At 48.8% G+C, this 19,938-nt stretch overlaps 1 protein-coding gene across 2 annotated transcripts in view; it reads right to left on the bottom strand.

Moving 5' to 3' along the window:
- The window catches only part of ESPL1 (extra spindle pole bodies like 1, separase), a 34,520-nt gene that overhangs the window by 2,056 nt on the left and 12,526 nt on the right, over positions 1-19,938 (bottom strand). For both annotated transcript variants that reach the window (XM_060195264.1, XM_060195265.1), the window contains exons 10-28: positions 19,691-19,829; positions 19,376-19,515; positions 15,489-15,623; positions 14,404-14,523; positions 13,398-13,569; positions 12,472-12,600; positions 12,139-12,295; positions 10,497-10,606; positions 6,772-7,754; positions 5,791-6,139; positions 5,317-5,460; positions 4,641-4,854; positions 4,342-4,535; positions 3,089-3,216; positions 2,858-2,980; positions 1,180-1,335; positions 916-1,086; positions 701-805; positions 263-378 (exon numbers count right to left, since the gene is read on the bottom strand). In XM_060195264.1, the coding sequence (XP_060051247.1) occupies positions 263-378; positions 701-805; positions 916-1,086; positions 1,180-1,335; positions 2,858-2,980; positions 3,089-3,216; positions 4,342-4,535; positions 4,641-4,854; positions 5,317-5,460; positions 5,791-6,139; positions 6,772-7,754; positions 10,497-10,606; positions 12,139-12,295; positions 12,472-12,600; positions 13,398-13,569; positions 14,404-14,523; positions 15,489-15,623; positions 19,376-19,515; positions 19,691-19,829 (3,785 nt within the window). The remainder of the gene's footprint in view (positions 1-262; positions 379-700; positions 806-915; positions 1,087-1,179; positions 1,336-2,857; positions 2,981-3,088; positions 3,217-4,341; positions 4,536-4,640; positions 4,855-5,316; positions 5,461-5,790; positions 6,140-6,771; positions 7,755-10,496; positions 10,607-12,138; positions 12,296-12,471; positions 12,601-13,397; positions 13,570-14,403; positions 14,524-15,488; positions 15,624-19,375; positions 19,516-19,690; positions 19,830-19,938) is intronic.

The raw sequence follows: 19,938 nt of genomic DNA on the forward strand, positions 1-19,938 counted from the left end.
TGATAACTGTAGAGGTAAAAATAAATAAAATAAAGAGGTAGACGGAGGGAGAGAGGCAGTGAAAGAGATCATAGCAACCAACAAAGCTTACTTCAATGCCGGCCGAAACCTGGGTCTAGCAATGGCAAAGCAACACCTTCCATGTGAGTTATTTTGCCCACTCTGCTTTTTTTTTTTTTTTTTTTTGTCTACCAAACCTTCCCTCAGTCCTCCAGCCTGCATGATTCTACCACTCACAAGGGACTCTTTTATTTCCCCTGACCTGCTGAAATTGGCTCGAAATCGCTCCTCTGTGTTGGCCAGGTTTTTGTGAGGATTCAGGACATAGAAGGTATTTCGTGGATCCACGCCTTGACTCAGCACTGATGAGGCCCCAGACTGAAAAGGAGACATTGATCAAGGATCCTGCTCTGGCCAGCGGGTCCAAGTCCCCCTTTTAACCAACCCATTCCTAAGACACTCCCCCCTCGTTTTCCTTTCTAATTTTACTTCTGTATGTGCACCAGGGAATGAACTCAGGACCTCACAATGTGATGCTGGGGCTTAACCCAGGTCTCGCACGTGGTTAGGCACCCTCTAACAGGTGAGCTAACTCCTGGCCACCTCCCCATCCTCCAGCCCCCTTCTATCTCCTAGGCCTCTCTGCTTTTCATTCTTCAGCAGTCAGCCCATCAATTCCGGTTCCTATGGTCTGGACCACCTCTCTGATGACAGAGTAGCTGAGCAGGAAGTGTAAGGAGGGCATCCGGGTGACGGGCAGTGTCCGCAGGCAGGGCATGCTCTCCCATGGCAGTTTCTGTAGGTCCTGGGCAAAAAGCATGCCACGGTTACCATCCTCAGCCCGATGTGCACCAGATCCAGAAATGGCATGGGGGAAGGGGGTGAGGTGGTGCCCACTGTCCACCCTTAGCTCACCTTGTCTAGCACTAGGACAAGGTGCTTATTGCTAGATTCCGTCTGACCCTGTAGGTGTCCTACTGCCTCGCTCAGGAGCTCCTGGGCTCGTTCTGGCTGCGCTTGGCACAACCCAAAGGCCAGGGCCTGAATGTCCTGAGGGGTGAGGGTACTGGCAGCACTGAGCATGACCTGTAGGGAACAGTGATGAGAGAGTGCCCTCCCTATTCAGCAAGGCAGGCAGAAGCTGGCAGCTTCTTCCCAGTCCCCCAATTCTCAACTCACTGTCAACAGTGTGGGGTCAGGATATTTCCAGCCACATTCCTGCAGCGACTCCTGTAGGCAGGAGGCCTCCCGGGCAGGGCCAGGGTCCTCACTGGATGGCAGTAACAGTCCCCTCCAGCAGCCCAGCACACACTTCTCCAGGGAAGCGACAAGAACCTGAATGCAGAGCGACAGAATGTTCAGTTAGAAAGAAAAGCTGACTTCTTTCTCTTTGCCAGCGGGGCTTTTTTGCATCTGCATGATTCTACTGCTTCTGGTTTTTGGACAGTTTCTTTTTCCTTTTTTAGAATATTTTATTTATTAATAAGAAAGATAGAAGAGAAAGAACCAGACATCACTCTGGTACATGTGCTGCCAGGGATTGAACTCAGGACCTCATGTTTGAGAGTCCAGTGTTTTATCCACTGTGGCATCTCCCAGACCACTTTTTGTTTGTTTGTTTGTTTTGGCTTGTTTTTCATTTTCCTTTCAGCAGCAGGTATAGACCAAAGGTCAGACACCACAGCACTGCCCCACTGCTCATGAAGCTTGTTCGCACACGGAGCTCCCATGCGGTAGCTGGGGCTCAAACCCAGGCCCTTGAACAGGGACAGGGTGGAGAGTGTTACACCCTACCGGGTGAGCTCTTTCCTAGCCCCCGGAACATGACTTCTTCCTCTACCTACTTGCACCAGGAATGAAAAAAATAGGTTTTTCTACATGTTGTACACATAGAAGGCAAAAAGCTAGAGACGGTTTCAGGGAGTAGAGACAAGACAATTACATGTCACTGCTCTGACAAATATGAACAGGTGACTCATGAGATCTAAAACTCACTAGGCACGTGCTATGTGGGCTTATAGCCCTTTTCTTTTCATTTTCTGAGAGCACCGCTCAGTTTATGGTGGTGCAGGGGTATTGAACCCGGGACTCTGGAGCCTCAGGCATCTGAGGTTGCCCATGTTGCTTTTTATTGTTGTTGTTGATGTCGTCGTTGTTAGATAGGACAGAGAGAAAATGGAGAGAGATGGGGAAGACAGAGAGGGGGAGAGAAAGAGAGACACCTGCAGACCTGCTTCACTGCCTGTGAAGCAACTCCCCTGCAGGTGGGGAGCCGGGGGCCTGAACCAGGATTCTTACTCTGGTCCTTGCACTTTGTGCCACCTGTGCTTAACCGCTATGCTACTGCCCAACTCCTAGGCATCTGAGTTCTTTGCAGCCCTCCACCCTGAAATTCTTTTTCTTGTATCTGTCTTTAAATATTCCCTTGCCACACTCCCTTCAAGTCTGGGGTCTTAAAGTCTTGTTTTTTGTTGCTGCTGCTGAGGGCTCCCCACTCCAGGTCAACTTTTTAGCTAGAAAGGGAGTGTCAGCGAGACAGAACAAAGGAAGAGAAGACACCACAGCACTGAAACTCCCTTCCAATGCAGTGGGGGCTGGGCTTGAACCTGAATTGCAGGAATGACAAGGTAGACACCCTCCCAGATGAGCTATCTTACTGGTCCCTAAACTCACATTTTCAAGTCCTTCCCAGATGACATTATTATTATTATTATTATTATTATTATTATTATTGCTTACAGAAAGGTCTTAAGGTAGCTCAGTATTAGCCTAGGAGAAAGAGAGAGAGAGGGAGAGGGATGGAGATGGAGACATGAGCTGACAGCCCGGCTCACTGAACCTCAACGGGGTCACTCACCTGCATCCTTTGGTCCAGTTCCAGCCGCCCTGTCCACCATTCTCGCTTGTCAGTGCAGGTGCTGTTCTCTTTCTGTTCCTTCTGGATGGCATCAAACTCCTTCAGGGCTGAGCTCAAAGGAAGCTTTGGGAAGTGGAGGAGTGAGATTTCTCTCATCTCTCTCCCTGCCCAGTCAGAGAATGCGAGAGGCCTATCCCAGCCCAACTTTGCTGCCTAGCGCAGAACACCTACCTTGCTCTGGGCGGTGGGGATCTGCATGGTGACTGGGGGCTTGTCTTTCTCCAGCCGTGTCAACAGGAGGGTGTCACCCACAGTTCCAGGCTGGAGGGTGGCCAGGGCCAGCACACACACTGTCACCCCTGGCACACGGGACAGATGTAGAATCACTCCTGCTGCTCTAAGGGCCCCCGCTCTCCTTTTGTATTCAGTCTCTCTGTACCCAACACTCAAGACAGCCCACATCTTCCTGAGTATCTGATTCAAGGTGCTCTTGACCTTGTCCTCACAGGGACCGGATCTTGTGGGTTTTGTTTGCTGCTGCTGCTGCTTCTCTCCTTCTCCTTCTCCAATATCAGAGCACTGCTCAGCTCTGGTATATGATGGTGTGGGGACTGAACCTGGGACTTTGAAGCCTCAGACACAAGAGTCTGTTTACATAATCATCATGCTATACACCCCTGCCCTGTTTCTTGTTACATCAAGTATGTTTTTTTTTTTTGTTTGTTTGTTTGTTTTGTTTTCCATAGCACTACTCTACCTGGCTTATTGTGGTGCTGGGGATTGAACCTGGGACCTCATCACCTCAGGCATGAAAGCTTTTCTTTTGGCATAACCATTATGCTATCTCCCCAGCCCTGTGTTTCACTTGGTCTTCTCTGTGTCCCTCACAGAAGCTAAATAAGGCCCCTGTACAGAATGAGGCATTTACATCACATGTTTGATGTTAGTGTAAGAAGATTCTGGACACCTGAGTTTACTTCTCAAGAAAGACACAGGGTGGGGGAAGACAGCATAATGGTTATGCAAACAGACTCTCATGCCTGAGGCTCCTAAGTTCCAGGTTCAATCCCCTGCACCACCATAAGCCAGAGATAAGCAGTGCTCTGGTGTTTCTGTGTGTATGTCTCTCTCTCTCTGCATCTCTCTCAAAAATAAAATAAAATTAAAAAAAATTAAAGTTGAGATTCAAGAAGACTAGCTTGCAGGCCTGATGGCCCCAGAGGTCCCAAATTCAATCCTGACATCATCACCTTAGTACAGAACTAAGTAGTTCTGGACCTCTCAATTAATAAAATACTATAAAAGATTTTAGGGTTTAGCAGTTTTTGGTGAGAGAAACAAAATGACTTAATGAGTGAGAGGTGTGACATGTCCTACCATTAAGATCAGAAGTCAATGTGAACTCATCTTTCAGTTCTTTCAGCCAACTCCCCAGTAGGGAAATGCCTAAGAGGACAGGAGAGCCAACCAACGCCTCCACTTACCAGTGGGGAGCAGATCCAGCTGCTCCTGGAAATTCTCCTTCTCCGGCTGGGGGAAGCAGCCAGACCCAGAGGCCCTGAAGGAGAAGAGGCGCTGGATGCGAGCCAGGGGGATGTCCCCAGGTCTGTCCTGAAGGTTCAGCCCCTGCAGCTGCTCGGCCATGTCCACCTGTTCCTGCTGCTGCTTCTGGGTCTTGCTGCAAACAACACATCAGGAATGAGCCCGTCAGCCCCCACCCCAGAGTCCAGACCCTCCCTCCAGTCTGCCCCACCCTGGGGCCTCCCAGATGGTGGATACTTACCTGAGCTGCCTGTGGAGGTGGGTGAGCAGCTGGTGGCGACAGGTGATAGAGACAGACTCGCTGACAAGGAAGGCAGTAGCATAGGGATCCCGGTGGCCCAGGCACAAAGCCAGGAGGCGGCAGAGGTGGGCATAGAGCCCACTAGGAGGGCAGTGACGGACCACACGGAAAGCAACACTCAGTGAGTCACAAATGGAATTCAAGGTGGAAAGATCTAGGAGGAGGATAAGAGGTTTGGTACAAATGGTGGGAACTCTTCAAGATGGAGTCTCGGGAGTCGGGCGGTAGCGCAGCAGGTTGAGCACACATGGTGCAAAGTGCAAGGACCGGCTGAAGGGTCCCCTTTTGAGCCCCCGGCTCCCCACCTGCTGGGGAGGGAAGGGAAATGGGGGGAGAGACATAGATACCTGTATCCCTGCTTCACTACTTGCAAAGCTTCACCCCTGCAGGTGGGGGCTGGGGGCTTGAACCCTGTTCCTTGTGCATGTAACATGTGTGCTCAACCAGGTGTGCCACTGCCCAACTCCTCCTTTTTTATTCTTTTCTTTAACCAGAGTAAGCTTAGCTCTGGCTTATGGTGGTGACAGGACTGAACCTGAGACTTCTAAGTCTCAGGGATGAAACTCTGTTGTCTGTCTGCAGTGCATCTTCCCTGTTTGGTGGTCAGGACACTTACCGACAGCTATAGGGGCCGAGGGGAGTTGGAGTCGAGGCAGGAGATTCTTGTCCGGACATGGGACACGCAGCTCCTCTTTGCTGGCATCCCGTCTCAGCACCTCACATTCTCCAACAGCTGCATCAGATCCTGGTGCCTTCCCACCTGGGGAGTGAACATGAACTCTCTGTGGAGTTCCCACATCCTGCTCTGTCCTCCCTCTTAGGCTCCAACCCCAGCGTCAACAAAAGAACTTGTCTGTACTGTTCTCTCCTCCATAAGACCCAGCAGCCAGAACACCGCTCTAGTATATATAGTGGGCTGGGGACTGGACTGTGGCTTCACCCATGCCAAGACTGCACACCACCCACTAAGCCACCTCCCTGGCTGCTTGCTCTGTACTGTCTTTGCCCACCAGTTATTTTTTTCATGCTCTGCCCCCAGAGGCAGCTCTCAGGAAGCCCACACCCCTAGCTCCCACCCCTGCTATCATGCCTGAGGCGCAGTCCTCTCCATCAGAGCCCCGGAGGATCTCAAAGCTCATGTCCATCTGACTGTCAGTCAGTTCCTCCTCGGGAATGGTCCTCATGACCTCAGAGGTCAGCTCCTCCTCACATCCTGATGCCACCTTCTTGGCTCTCCGGCTTCTGCTGCTAATGTTGGGAGTCGGGCACCCAGGGGCACTGCCTGGAGCAGCCACTGCATCAGCCTTCAAGCTGGAGCCCTTCCTGCCCCGGCCCCGGCCCCGGCCCCGAGAGGCGGTGGCCCGTTTTATGGACCCCTCTGTGAGCTGTGTCTCAACTGAGATAGGGTCTTCCAAGTCACTGTCATCACTGAAGATCACCTGGAATGGGAGGGAAAGAGCAGTGCCAAATGGCATTTAGTGACACAATGAGAGCAAGTCATGTGGCAGTAGGTGGCGCTGTGGAGGCACCATCCTGGACACTTGAGGGGACACTTAAAACTTTCAAATTAATTTTAAAAAAATAGCACATTTTTATTTATTTTATGACCCCCTTCCCAGTCCTGCAAAGATTTATGACTTAACCTTCGACCACACTCAATCTGGGGTGAACTCTTGGCTATGCAAGAAAGGAGGAAGAATAAAGAAAGCACCTCAGGGGGCTAGGTGGTGGCACACCTGGTTGGGCGCACATGTTACAATGTACAAGGACTCAGGTTCGAGCTCCCAGTCCCCACCTACAGGGGGAAAGCTTTGCTAGTGGTGAAGCAGTGCTGCAGGTGTTTCTCTGTCTCTCTGTCTCCGTCAAATAAATAAAGGTAATAAAAGAAAAAGAAAGAAAGCAACTCAATCTGAAACAAAGTAGGCTTGGACCTGGATCCTGTGGAAAACAGGAGAGCTAGAGGCCCCATGGAGTCCTGGGCAGCTGTCCCATGAACACTTGCTCTGTGGTGCTCCGGTCCAGGACGGCCCCTAGCCCACACAGCACCCGCCACCCCATAGCCCCAGCTCACCTTGAGGCGTGTCTGGACTCTCCGTTGTACCCTGGGTGCCTTGGGAACTTCAGGCTTGCTCTTTGTAGGGGAGACTTCTTCATAAACAGTGAAAGGGACCCGAGAGCTGGCCTGCCAGGTCCGGCCCGGGGGCTTAGGTGTACAGGGTGGTCTTCCACCTTCCAGACATTTCAGAGAGCTACCGTGGAGGGCAGCAGAGGCCATCTGCTGGCGCCCTCCTCCAGGATGCTTTTGGCTTCGGGGCTTAGAGGCCTCTGAGCTTGGGGGGCTCTTTCCTGAAGGTGGCCGCCAGCCCCAAGAGCTTGCAAAAAGTTGGGTAGTGCAGCAGCTCAAGCCAGTCAGCTTGGCAAGGGCCTGAATCAAGAGAAGGTGGGGTCGCCAGGGCTCGAGATGGAGTATTCGCGCTGCCACAAACTTCAGCCCTGACTCCAGGACCTTCCCCAGGCTCTTGTTTGATGGTCGGCTCAGTCCCTCCAGTGCCAGCTGTGTGTATGCTTCAGCCAAGATCTCATCGTAGAGACTTAGGGCAGGGGCGGGGGAAGCTCTGTGACTCAGGGAAGCCTGGAGCGTTTTGGCGATGCGCTCAGTGGCTGCGGGGCAACCCTTCAGCATAGCCTGCAGCAGATCCAGAGCCTGGGCCTCATGGCCCATGGCCCGCCTCACACTGGCGGTGACCAGTGCCCAGCGCAGGCAGACAGCTAAGAGGACAGGGCTGGCACAGAGTGAGCAGTCACAGGTGGGAGAGTGAGTCAGGAAGTCAGGACTGGGGGGCGGCTTTGTTTTGAGGACCGGGGAGGAGTTAGCAGAAGGTGCCATGGGGCCAGGCTCCTTGGCCACAGTGGCTACCAGTTCCAGAGCGGGACCTTTTAGGACGAGCTCATCTTCAGGGAGCTCTGGGGAACGGTGAGCCTGGGTCTGCTGCTTCCCCTTCTGCAGCTGGATCTTCTTCTTAGAGTCTGGGTGACGGGACAGTCCACCAAAATCTGAGGAGGAAGCAGAACAAGAATTTGAAGGGCTGGGTGTGGAAGATAGCATAATAGTTACCCAAACAGACTCTCATGCTTGAGGCTTCAGAGTCCCGGGTTCAATCTCCCACACCACCATAAGCTAGAGCTGAGCAGTGCTCTGGTGTCTGTCTCTCACTCTCTCTCTGCATCACTCTCTCAAAAATAAAATAAATAGTGGTCCGGGAGGTGGCGCAGTGGTAGAGCATTGGACTCTCAATCATGAACTGGTAGCCACTGTGGCCAAGGAGCCTGGCCCCATGGCACCTTCTGCTAACTCCTCCCCGGTCCTCAAAACAAAGCCGCCCCCCAGTCCTGACTTCCTGACTCACTCTCCCACCTGTGACTGCTCACTCTGTGCCAGCCCTGTCCTCATGCTTGAGGCTTCAGAGTCCCGGGTTCAATCTCCCATACCACCATAAGCTAGAGCTGAGCAGTGCTCTGGTGTCTGTCTCTCACTCTCTCTCTGCATCACTCTCTCAAAAATAAAATAAATAGTGGTCCGGGAGGTGGCGCAGTGGTAGAGCATTGGACTCTCAATCATGAGGTCCCAAGTTTGATCCCCGGCAGCACATGTGCCAGAGTGATGTCTGGTTCTCTCTCTCCTCCTATCTTTCTCATAAATAAAATCTTAAAAATAAATAAATAAAATATAAAGAAGAAGGAGGAGGAAGAGAAGAAGGAGAATTATTGAAGGGCTGGTGGAAAGCTCACTTGGGTAGTGGCCTGCTTTGCCATGTGCATGACCCTGGTTTGAGCCCCCACAACACTGAAGAAAGCTTTGGTGCTGTGGTCTCTGTTAGTCTCGCTCTGCAATGAGTACATACAGACAGACAAACAGACATAATAATTTGGGGCAGGAGCCAGGCGGTGGCACACCTGGTTGAATGCACATGTTACAATGCACAAAGATTCAGGTTCAAGCCCCCCGTCCCCACCTGTAGGGGGAAAAGCTTTGCAAGTAGTGAAGCAGTGCTGCAGGTGTCTCTGTCTCTCCCTAACTCTCCCTTCCTGCTCAATTTCTGACTGTCTTTATCCAATAAAGATTTAAATATATATATATATATATATTATTTATTTTCCCCTTTGTTGTCCTTGTTTTTTAATTGTTGTTGTGGTTATTATTGTTGTTATTGATGTGGTCGTTGTTAGATAGGACAGAGAGAAATGGAGAGAGGAGGGGAAGACAGAGAGGGGGAGAGAAAGACAGACACCTGCAGACCTGCTTCACCGCTTGTGAAGTGACTCCTCTCCTGCAGGTGGGGAGCCGGGGGCTCGAACCGGGATCCTTACACGGGTCCTTGCACTTTACACCACCTGCACTTAACCCACTGTGCTACTGCCTGACTCCCAAATAAAGATAATTTAAAAAAATTAAAATTTGGGAGCTGGGATTTGCATTTACTTAGAACAATTGCTTCCACAATAGTGGCATAATGAAACACAAGAGAAAAGAGTGGTTGATAAAAAAATGTTCCAATGTTCCATAGGTGGGAAAAACAGCATAATGGTTAGACAAAAGGACTTTCATTCCTGAGGCTCCAAAGTCCCAGGTTCAGTCTCACAACTGAGCAGTGCTCTGATCTCTCTCTTGTTAAAATAAAATAAATTAAAAAATATTACATAGGGGCCAGGTGGTGGCACCCCTGGTTAAACACATGCACTACAGTGCAGAAGGACCCAGGTTCAAGCTCCTGGCTCCCATCTGATGGGATGAAAGCTTCATGAGTGATGAAGCAGGGCTGCAGGTGTCTCTCTGTCTCTCCCTATCTCCCCCATACCTCTCAATTTCTGTCTTTATCCAATAATAAATAAATAAAATTTAAAAAAGAAAATAAATAAATATATTACATAAATATAGTACTTGAGGGGGCTATATAATAGTTATACAAGGTTTTTGTGCCTGAGGTGCCAAGGTCCCAGGTTCAATCCCCAACACCATCAAAAACCAGAGCTAAGTATTGCTCTGCTCTCTATCTCTATTCTATTAAAAATAAATGATGTACTAAATTATTTTTTTAAAAATACATTACTTATGGGGGTCAGGCAGTAGCACAGTGGGTTAAGCGCAGGTGGCACAAAGCGCAAGGACCGGCGGAAGGATCCCGGTTCGAGCCTGCGGCTCCCCACCTGCAGGGGAGTCGCTTCACAGGCGGTGAAGCAGGTCTGCAGGTGTCTGTCTTTCTCTCCCCCTCTCTGTCTTCCCCTCCTCTCTCCATTTCTCTCTGTCCTATCCAACAACGAACACGAACGACATCAACAATGGCAATAACCACAACAAGGCTACAACAACAAGGGCAACAAAAGGGGGAAAAAATGCCCTCCAGGAGCGGTGGATTCATTGTGCAGGCACCGAGCCCAGCAATAACCCTGGAGGGAAAGAAAAAAAAATACATTACTTATTACTTTAAACCCTCTTGAGGACACATTTATTCTTTCCAATACGGTATCCACTAACTCTTGAGTATGTGAAACGTAGTGTGTGACTAAGGAACTGAATTTCACATTTTACATAAACAGACAAAACGTAGTAGATAACAGTAAAAACTAAAACGAGGTCAGGTGGGTCCTGGACAGACTATATGATGGAGGGACATGAACGGTCTGGTCAAAGAGAACTTTGCCCTGGGACTACTACTAAGTTCCCAGCTGAGAAGGGACTTAAGCCTTTATATATAACTGCATGCTGTAGGGGTCTGGGTGGGGTGTAGCTATACTCACCTGTGCAAGACTCAAGCAAGAACAGAACCTGCTGCAAGTCTGACTGACAGAGGTCAAGGTCATTGCGTGCCAGCTCCAGCTCCGCCTTCAGCACCAGGAACAGGGCACACCTTATTGGAACAGATGAGAACCACTTAGCAGGACCCTTTGTTCTCCTGGACTCTATCTTTTTACCCCTTTCCCAAGCAGAGCCACTGCAGTCATTCCCGGTGCCCTAAAGCTTTATTTCCTAGAGCTGATTTCAAGGCCAACAGCTGGGGAGGTGTCTCAGTAAGTAAAGATAATACGAGACTTGTATGCGTGAGGCTCTGGGTTCCACCTCTATGTCACATCTTCTAGAGCACTGCTCTAGTCTCTCATAAAGTAAATAAATTGTGTGGCCCAGGAGGTGGTAGTGGTAGAGCATTGGACTTGCAAGGATGAAGTCCTAAGTTTGATCCCAGGCACTGCATATGCCAGAGAGCATAGTGCTACTTTGGACCCCGCCCCCCCCAAATAAATCAAACAGGGGCTTGGGAGGTGACACAGTGAATAAAATACTGGACTCACAAGCATGAGGTGCCAAGTTCAACCCCTGGCTCCCTCTCTCTCCCACCACCTCTCTCCCTCTTCCTCATTAACAAATAAGTAAAAACCTTAAACACAAACAAACAAAAGCCATGGCATCCGGGGAAATGGCTCAACTGGCAGAGTATTAGCCTGAGGTTTCCAGTCTGACCCTCAGCACTGCATGTACCAGAGTGCTGTGAAGCTCTGTTTCTCAAAAGTAACAAATGAAAAATAAATAAACCTTGTGAGCTAGTAAGTGCTGCACCAGATAACGCTCTGGACTCTGAACATGAGATCTTAAATTCAATTCCTGCCATCAAATGGGCCAGAGTAATGCTCATTAATTTCTCATTAATAAACAAATATATCTTTAAAATCAAAATAAACCTTAAAGTGTGGGGGGAGTGGGCTACAGGTAGCGATGCATAAATCACCATGCACAAGGACCCAGGGTTTAAACCTTGGGTCCTCACCTGCAGGGAGGAAGCTTCACGAGTGGTGAAGCAGTGTTGCAGGTGTCTCTCTTCCTCTTTATCACCCCTTTCCCTCTCAATTTCTGATTTATCTCTATCCAATAAAAAAAGATAATTAAAAATTAAAAAATAAATAAATAAAATTCCATGGGGAAAATCCTCGACACCTATCCCAATTCATCCTTATGCACTAGGACACTATTTCCCTAACTGCAATTTCATAAATAAATAAATATAAATTTTTTTTTAAATCTATGGGTATGTGGTCCAAGAGGTGGCACAGTGGATAAAGCATTGGATTCTCAGCCATGAGGTCTTGAGTTCAATCCCCAGCAGCACATGTACCAGAGTGATGTCTGGTTCTTTCTCTCTCTCTGCCTGTCTTTCTCATGAATAAATAGATTCTTAAAAAAAAATCTGTGAGCAAAATTAGATCTCCCTTCTAGAAATTTTCAGTTAAGTACTAACAAACTGAAGGACAGGAGATCTGTTGGAAATAAAGTGTTCAACTTTGGTTAACTACACAAGGTTCTAATCTGGACTAGTCTGAGGAGCCACTGGGCAAGGACAGAAGCACTCAGGTTTTGCAGTGGGCCTCCTCATGGGCCCCCCGAACTCACTGGCGTGGTATCTGGAGCTTTGTTGTAAGTTTCAGGGCCTCCAAGCAGAAGGCCTTGGCTTCACTCACACTACCCAGGCGGCCCAGGCGGGAGACAAGCTTCTTGGTGCAGCTCAGCACCTCCGTGAGGACCCGCCATTTTTGTACCAGATTATCACCTGTAGCAAAAGAGAGACTAGACCATCATTCACGCAGAGCCTTAATTGCTGGAAGACAGAACTGCCAGCCCCACCATCTCACCAATTATTCATTCCCACAGGGCAAGGGCCTGGTGGTGACATACCAGGTAACCGCACACACCATTCCCACAGGGCACTGCTCTCTGTATACTCACCGTAATCCAGAAACGGAGTCTCCACAGTTGTCTTTTGAACTGAGAGCACATCGATGCCTATGAGGAGGAGGAGGATGCTTCGGAGAAGCTTATGGGACTTGATAAGTGCAATCTCCGGTGTCTGCCAGCCTGTGCGGGTGGGTGGGGATTAGAAGGGAGACGCTGTGGCCAGAGCTTCCACCAGTATCAAGCACTAAGCCAGCAAATACCAAGTTTGCTGCCACTCTTTACCTTCTGCACCCAAGACAGACAGAGCTGATCAATCACAGCACTTTCTCCCTCTAAGAGCCACAGGGCCAAAACCTCTCTTCTGAGTATTCCGACAGGTGCACCTGCCAGCTGGAAGGCAGCTCAATGGGTAGAGTGCAGGATTTGCATGTGTGAGACCCCCCCCCCCAGGTTGAATCCCTGATACTATGTATGCTGTGGTGTATGTATGCTCTCTCTCTCTCTCTCTCTCTCTCTCTCTCTTAACCAAGTCAGGGGCTGGGTGGTGGCACACCTGGTGAGCGCACACATCGTCGTTTGCAAGGGCAGGTGCAAGCCCCCGTCTCTACCTGCAGGGGGAAGCAGTAAAGCAGTGCTCCAAGTCTCTCTCAATCTCAATCTCCCCCAACTCCCTGACAATTTATAATCTTTCTCTATCCAAAAAAAATAAATAAAAGTTAAGTTTCCTTCTGCTACTAAAAAAGAAATAAGCAATCTATATAGGACACAGGGAGTCACTAAGCAGTCCAGTAAATTCAGCCAATGAACTGAAACCGATTCGCTGCCCCAGGTCTACTCTGTAGCGTCTAGGTAGGCTTACCCACACACTCCAACAGCAGAGCGGACAGGGACAGGGACAGGGTTAAGAAGGCTGAGAAGAGCTGATGGCAAACAGACCTCATGCATGGACCAGGGCAGTCACCCACCCCATTCCTCACCTTGGGCACGGAGCTGCTCCCCCAGGGAAGGAGAGAGGTGATCTGAGGAGAGGCTAAGATAGACTGCTACCAGCTGCAGGGCTTGAACACGCAGCAAGTACCAGGCCTTCGATGCTTTCTGGAGGGCAGGATCTTGGAGCACAGACAGCAACAGAGTGGCACCCTCAGTCACCTGGAAAGAGGAAGGGCCAGGAGAGAAGTGAGACCTCAGACTTGCAGCTCAAAGCTAGAGATGCCCCCAAGACCACCTGGCCCAATCTTATGCTTGAAAAAATAATGGACCGGCTCAAGGATCCCGGTTCGAGCCCCCAGCTCCCCACCTGCAGGGGAGTCACTTCACAGGCGGTGAAACTGGTCTGCAGGTGTCTATCTTTCTTTCCCCCCTCTCTGTATTCCCCTCCTCTCTCCATTTCTCTCTGTCCTATCCAACAACGACAGTAATAACTACAACAATAAAACAACAAGGGTAACAAAAGGGAATAAATAAATATTTAAAAACAAAATAAAATAATAAAATTTTAAAGAGGAGTGGGGGTAAGATAGCATAATGGTTATGCAAAGAGACTTTCATGCCTGGGGCTCCAAAGTCCCAGGTTCAATCGCCCACACCACCATAAGCCAGAGCTGATTACTGCTCTTGTTTAAAATAATAAAATAACAATACTAATTTAAAGAGCATGATAACAACTCTAGAGGAGACCAAAGCCTGAGAGGGCTGAGCATTTAGGCCCTCTCCTCTTCCAGTCTCTCTCCTTTCTCTAGCATTAATACATTTCTGAAAAGCGAGGGCCAGGGAGATGGCTTCCTTGGTAGGCCGTGTACCTTGTCACACGTGTAGTTTGGGCTCAAGTCCAGCGTCACATGGGAGGTGTCATGGCATGGGGAGAGGGGGATGTGTGGTGCTGTGATCTCTCTCACTCTCTTAACAACAACAAAAAGCAGCCTAGGAATGGTAAAACTGTGCATGTGTGAGACCCAGGTGCCACAAAAGTCAAGTGATAAATACCTTCCGATGAGCACAGCAGAGCTGACTCTGAAGTAGATCCCGGGTCAGGGAGAGGAGCACGTAAGTGTCGGTGGTGTGATCCACAAGCTTCAGGCTTGCTTCTGCCTCTTGGAGGTATAACTAAGGGAACAGACAGCACTGGAGCATGTTGGGGAGGAGGGGGAGCCAGACTCTTCTTCAAGTTAAAACAAAAGTTTTGACAAACAAAATGCTGAACACCCCCCATTATATATTCTAATGCTTTGAATACCTCATCTACCTGGCACCTTTCAGCTCACCACTGTGCTAGGAAGACAAAGCCGCGCAAGGGAGCAGCTGTGGCTCTTTATGCAGCTTTGCAGCTGAACTGAGCGATGCAACGGGGGTGCAGGCGCAGCTATGGAGTCATGATCCAGTGCCATTAGTGGGGTGGAAATCCAGGGAAAGTGGTTGGTTTTGCCCATGAAGATGACACGGAAATTGTATTATGAAGGAGGAGACAGTTAAGTTGGGCATTGAAAAGAAACTGGACCTTCGTTTAATCAAGGAAAAAAAAAAAAAGGAAGGGGGTGGGTACCTTTAGGATGAGGGGATCATCACAACTGGAGACAGAGGCATACAAAACAAATGTACCGTCACTGGTATGGGTCGCTGTGGGGCCAGGGGAGGAAGCAGAATAGGGACACTGTGCAACATTAAGTCGAGGATCTAGACACATGATGGAGAAGCCACTAAAGGGCCCTGCTTGCGGCAGTTAGGTGAGGAGTGGAAAAGGGGAAGCCAGAGCAATGAAGACAAGCTGGGAGACACTGAATAGTCCTCAGTGAGTGAAGAGGCATCACCTGGTGAAACAGAAAAGGCTGCGGGTTCGGGATGAGTGATCTGTTAGTGATCTGTGATTCCTGCAACCGAATCTGTGAGACTCAATTAGCAGCTGGTTTTGCAGTGAGGAGAGAGAAGCCTCCCTCCTCCTCACAGCTTACTCCTCAGTCTCACATTCTGATTGTCAAGCTGAATGTGACAGCAGAAAGCACAGAAGCTGCCCTGTCAGTACCCTATTAACTCAGAGAAAAGCAGCCCCCAGGGCAGGCTGGCTGGACACTCACCTGGGCATGGCTGGGACAGTCTAGTGTTAGGAGGAGCTGGGTGATGTGGCAGCAGGTGCCAGCTGCCTTAGCATGGTCCTCCAGTCTCTGTGAGACGTTCTGGACAAGCAGGAGGGCCTCCAGAGCCTGCAGAGGCTGGTCAACGAGAAGCAACAAGTTCACCCAGATTTTGCATGAATCTACTTTTCTACCCCGAGTCCAGTTCCCTAAGGTCCTCATCTGACCGCTGGATGGCATGTGGCTACCCAGACAGAGCAACAATTAGCCTGAGCAGAGAGCGGCTAGGCAGCCCTCCAACCATCCTCTTCCTTTCTGTTAAAAAAAAAACCTAGATGGTCTAGGAGGTGGTACAGTGGATAAAGCACTGGATTCTCAACCATGAAGTCCTGAGTTCAATCCCCAGAAGCACATGTACCAGTGTGATGTCTGGTTCTTTCTCTCTCTCTGCCTATCTTTCTCATGAATAAATAAATAAATTTAAAAAAAAACCTAGATGTGGGAGGAGTCGGGCAGTATTGCAGCGGGTTAAGTGCATGTGGCACAAAGTGCAAGGACCAGCATAAGGATCCTGGTTCAAGCCCCCGTCTCCTCACCTGCAGAGGAGTCGCTTCACACGCAGTGAAGCATGTCTGCAGGTGTCTATCTTTCTCTCTCCCCGTCATTCCATCCTCTTTCTATGTCTCTCTGTCCTATCCAACAACGACAACATCAATAACAACAATAAAAAAAAAAAAGGGCAACAAAAGGGAAAATAAATATTAAAAAAAACCTAGATGTGAGTGGTCTGGGAGGTGGTGCAGTGGATAAAGCTCTGAACTCTCAAGCTTCAGGCCCTGAGTTCGATCCGTGGCAGCACATGTACCACAGTGATGTCTGGTTCTTTCTCTCTCTCCTCCTATATTTCTCATTAATAAATAAATTAAAATTTAAAAAGTCTAGATATGACAGGCCTAGACCTCTAGCAGATCCCTCTCTCCACCATCACAGGTCCTCTCCATCAGAAACAGCACATAAACCCTCTTGTGGGCCTCCATAGGACCTTGCCCTCACTTTAGAACAACAGTGGTAGAAACTGCCCCTCTCCAAAGGGAGACTGGATCCACATACTCTGCCACTCAAAGAAAGCTGGTGCTGGGTGGTCCGGGAGGTGGCGCAGTGGATAAAGCATTGGATTCCCAAGCATGAGGTCCCAAGTTCAATCCCCGGCAGCACATGTACCAGAGTGATGTCTGGTTCTTTCTCTCTCTCCTATCTTTCTCATAAATAAATAAATAAATAAATTCTAAAAAAATAAAAAAGAAAGCTGGTACTGAAATGAGTGTAGCCTAGAATGTTCCTAGCTATGACCGAGGAATGTGAGCTCAGACTGATAGGGGTGCAAGGTCACACAGGCTCCTGTGCTAAATAGGAATAGATGTGGGTCCTAGGTCAGATTGATGGGGTTTACAGTTTCTCCCAGATTTACAGGGGAGGAACTAAGACTCACATGGGCTATTTGCCCAAGTTCATATACCAGGTATGTGGTAGAGCCAAGACTCAAATCTAGGACTAAGGCAGCTTCCCAAGCTTTTCATGCTAGAAATATGGCCAAATGGCCCAGCACAAAGGTCCTTTCTGTGCAACATTCTTTTTGAAAGGCTCCTAGTGTGGGAATCAGGGAAGAGTTATAGAGAGGCTCTTAAACTTGACATTGGATATAAAAACATAAAATTAAGTCTATAGGCATTTGTGTATTTTTCTGAATTATACAGGTCTCAAATTATTTCAATTATAATAATTATGGTTAACATTTAAGTATTCCTTCTCTGCAGAATATCCTCCGTACATTGTCTCCTAGGACAATGTACACCAACACTCTGAGGCAGTATTATTACTGCCTTTATTTTAGAAATGAGAAATGTGAGTAAGTCACTGGACTTGGGAGCATGAGGTTCAGACTTTGATCTCCCAGCTTCCCATGTGCCAGGGTGATGCTCTGCTATTCTTCCTCATTTATTTATTTATTTATTCCCACTAAAGCACTGGTCAGCTCTGGCTTATATCGGTGGTGCAGGAGACTGAACCTGAGACCATAGAGCCTCAAGCATGAGAGTCTCTTTGCATAACCATTATGCTATCTACCCCCATCCTTCTCTTACATAAATAACATCTCTCTTTTATTTTTAACTAGGAAACTGGCTTATAAAGTCAAGCAATTAGTCTAAACCCATGTACTTATAAACAGTGGAACTCAGGCGGAGGATAGATAGCATAATGGTACCTGAAAGCAGAAGTACACTACAGTTTGCAGTGAGCACCCCCGCCCCCCAACACTTCCTCTTCACTATTCCAGCCTTTAGATCCATGATTGCTCTACAATTTGTTTGGCTTTGTATGTTAACTCTCTTTTCAGCCACCAGGTTCCAGATGCCATCAGGATGCTGGCCAGGCTTCCCTGAACTAAAGACCCCATCAATGTGTCCTGGAGCTCCACTTCCCCAGAGACCCACCCTACTAGGGAAAGAGAGAGGCAGACTGGGAGTATGGACAGACCAGTCAACGTCCATGTTCAGCGGGGAAGCAATTACAGAAGCCAGACCTTCCACCTTCTGCAACCCACAATGACCCTGGGTCCATGCTCCCAGAGGGATAGAGAATGGGAAAGCTATTGGGGAGGCGATGGGATATGGAGATTGGGTGGTGGGAATTGTGTGGAGTTGTACCCCTCCTATCCTATGGTTTTGTTAATGTCTCCTTTCTTAAATAAAAAATTTAAAAAAAAAAGATAGCATAATTATGCAAACAGACTCTCATGACTGAGGCTCCAAAGTCCCAGGTTCAATCCCCCACACCACCACAAGCCAAATCTGAACAGTGCTCTGGTTAAAAAAATAATAATAAAATAAAATAAATAGTGGAACTCAGAGTGGGGGAGATAACATAGTGATTATACAAACAAACTCTCATGTCTGAGGCTCTGAGGTCCTAGGTTCAATCTCCCACACCACAAGCCGAAGTTGAGCACTGTTCTGGTAAAAAAAATAAAAGCAAACAAACAAATACACACACACACACACACACACACACACACACACACACACATTTTTTTTTTTTTTTTTGCCTCTAGGGTTATCACTGGGACTCAGTGACTGCACTACTAATATACTGCTCTGGAAGGCCATTTTTTTCCCATTCTGTTGCCCTTGTTGTTGCTGTTATTGTTGTTGTTACTGCTGTTATTGCTGCTGGATAGGACAGAGAGAAATGGAGAGAGGAGAGGAAGACAGAGAGCGGAAGAGAAAGGTAGACACCTGCAGACCTGCTTCACCGCCTGTGAAGCGACTTCCCTTCATGTGAGGAGCCGGGAGCTGAAACTGGGATCCTTAGGCTGGTCCTTGTGTTTCATGCCATGTGTGCTTAACCTGCTATGCTACGCCCCAGCCTCCAATTAAAAAAATACATATATATATTGGGAGTCAGGCAGTAGTGCAGTGGGTTAAGCGCATGTGGTGCAAAGCACAAGGACCAGAGTAAGGATCCTGGTTTGAGCTCCCAGCTCCCCACCTACAGGGGAGTGGCTTCACAGGTGGTAAAGCAGGTCTGCAGGTGTCTATCTTTCTCTCCTCCTCTCTGTCTTCCCCTCCTCTCTCCATTTCTCTCTGTTCTATCTAACAATGATGACATCAATAACAACAACAACAATAACTACGACAACAATGAAAACCAACAAGGGCAACAAAAGGGGAAATAAATAATTAAAAAAAAATTTTTTTTAATGATGGAACTCAGATTTAAAGTCAGGGAAAATGGTGAGAATCCACACACTTGCATGACTTCCCAGAAAGTTCATAGGCCAGAGCAGGTGAAGAAGCTGGGACTCTGGTCTTCGTCTGTGCCCTGGCCCTTACCTTTGCCACCAGCTGGTAGAGTGACGCTAGGATCTGCAGCGAGGCTGCCGTCTGCTGGAAACACCGCACCGTGGGGGCCTGAGCCTTGGTAAGCACCTCCTTCCACAGGGTGAGGGCTTGGTCCAGGCATTTGCCCTGAGCTAGAAGTTGGAAGAAAGGGACCAGCCGTTTTCAGCATGAACTGTCTGGAAACTCACCTTCTCCCCTTTGTGCCCACCCTCCCTTACCCCTCCGTCCGCCAGGGCCAGTGTTTCTCATTCCCTAGAGCACCACAGAGGAGCCCCAACTCCACCAAACCGTGTTTATAGCTCTCACCAGCATCAGCTGCCAGGTTAAAGGCAATGTTACTATACAGGAAGCGATCTTCCTGGAGTCTATCTTCATAGTTCAGATCATTGACTTCAAATTCCTCCAGGTTACTAGGGGCCTGGGCTCTCTGATCCCGCTCAATACCCTGGATGGGGAGGTCAGGGTGAACACCAGGGCTGGCACCAGTTTATTGCTGACAGAGGAATCTGGTCTCCATTCCCAGCTCTGCCGAGCCCCGAGGTGGACACACTCAC

The sequence above is a fragment of the Erinaceus europaeus genome, chromosome 7 (assembly GCF_950295315.1).
Source record: "Erinaceus europaeus chromosome 7, mEriEur2.1, whole genome shotgun sequence".
Classification (NCBI taxonomy): Eukaryota; Metazoa; Chordata; class Mammalia; order Eulipotyphla; family Erinaceidae; genus Erinaceus; species Erinaceus europaeus.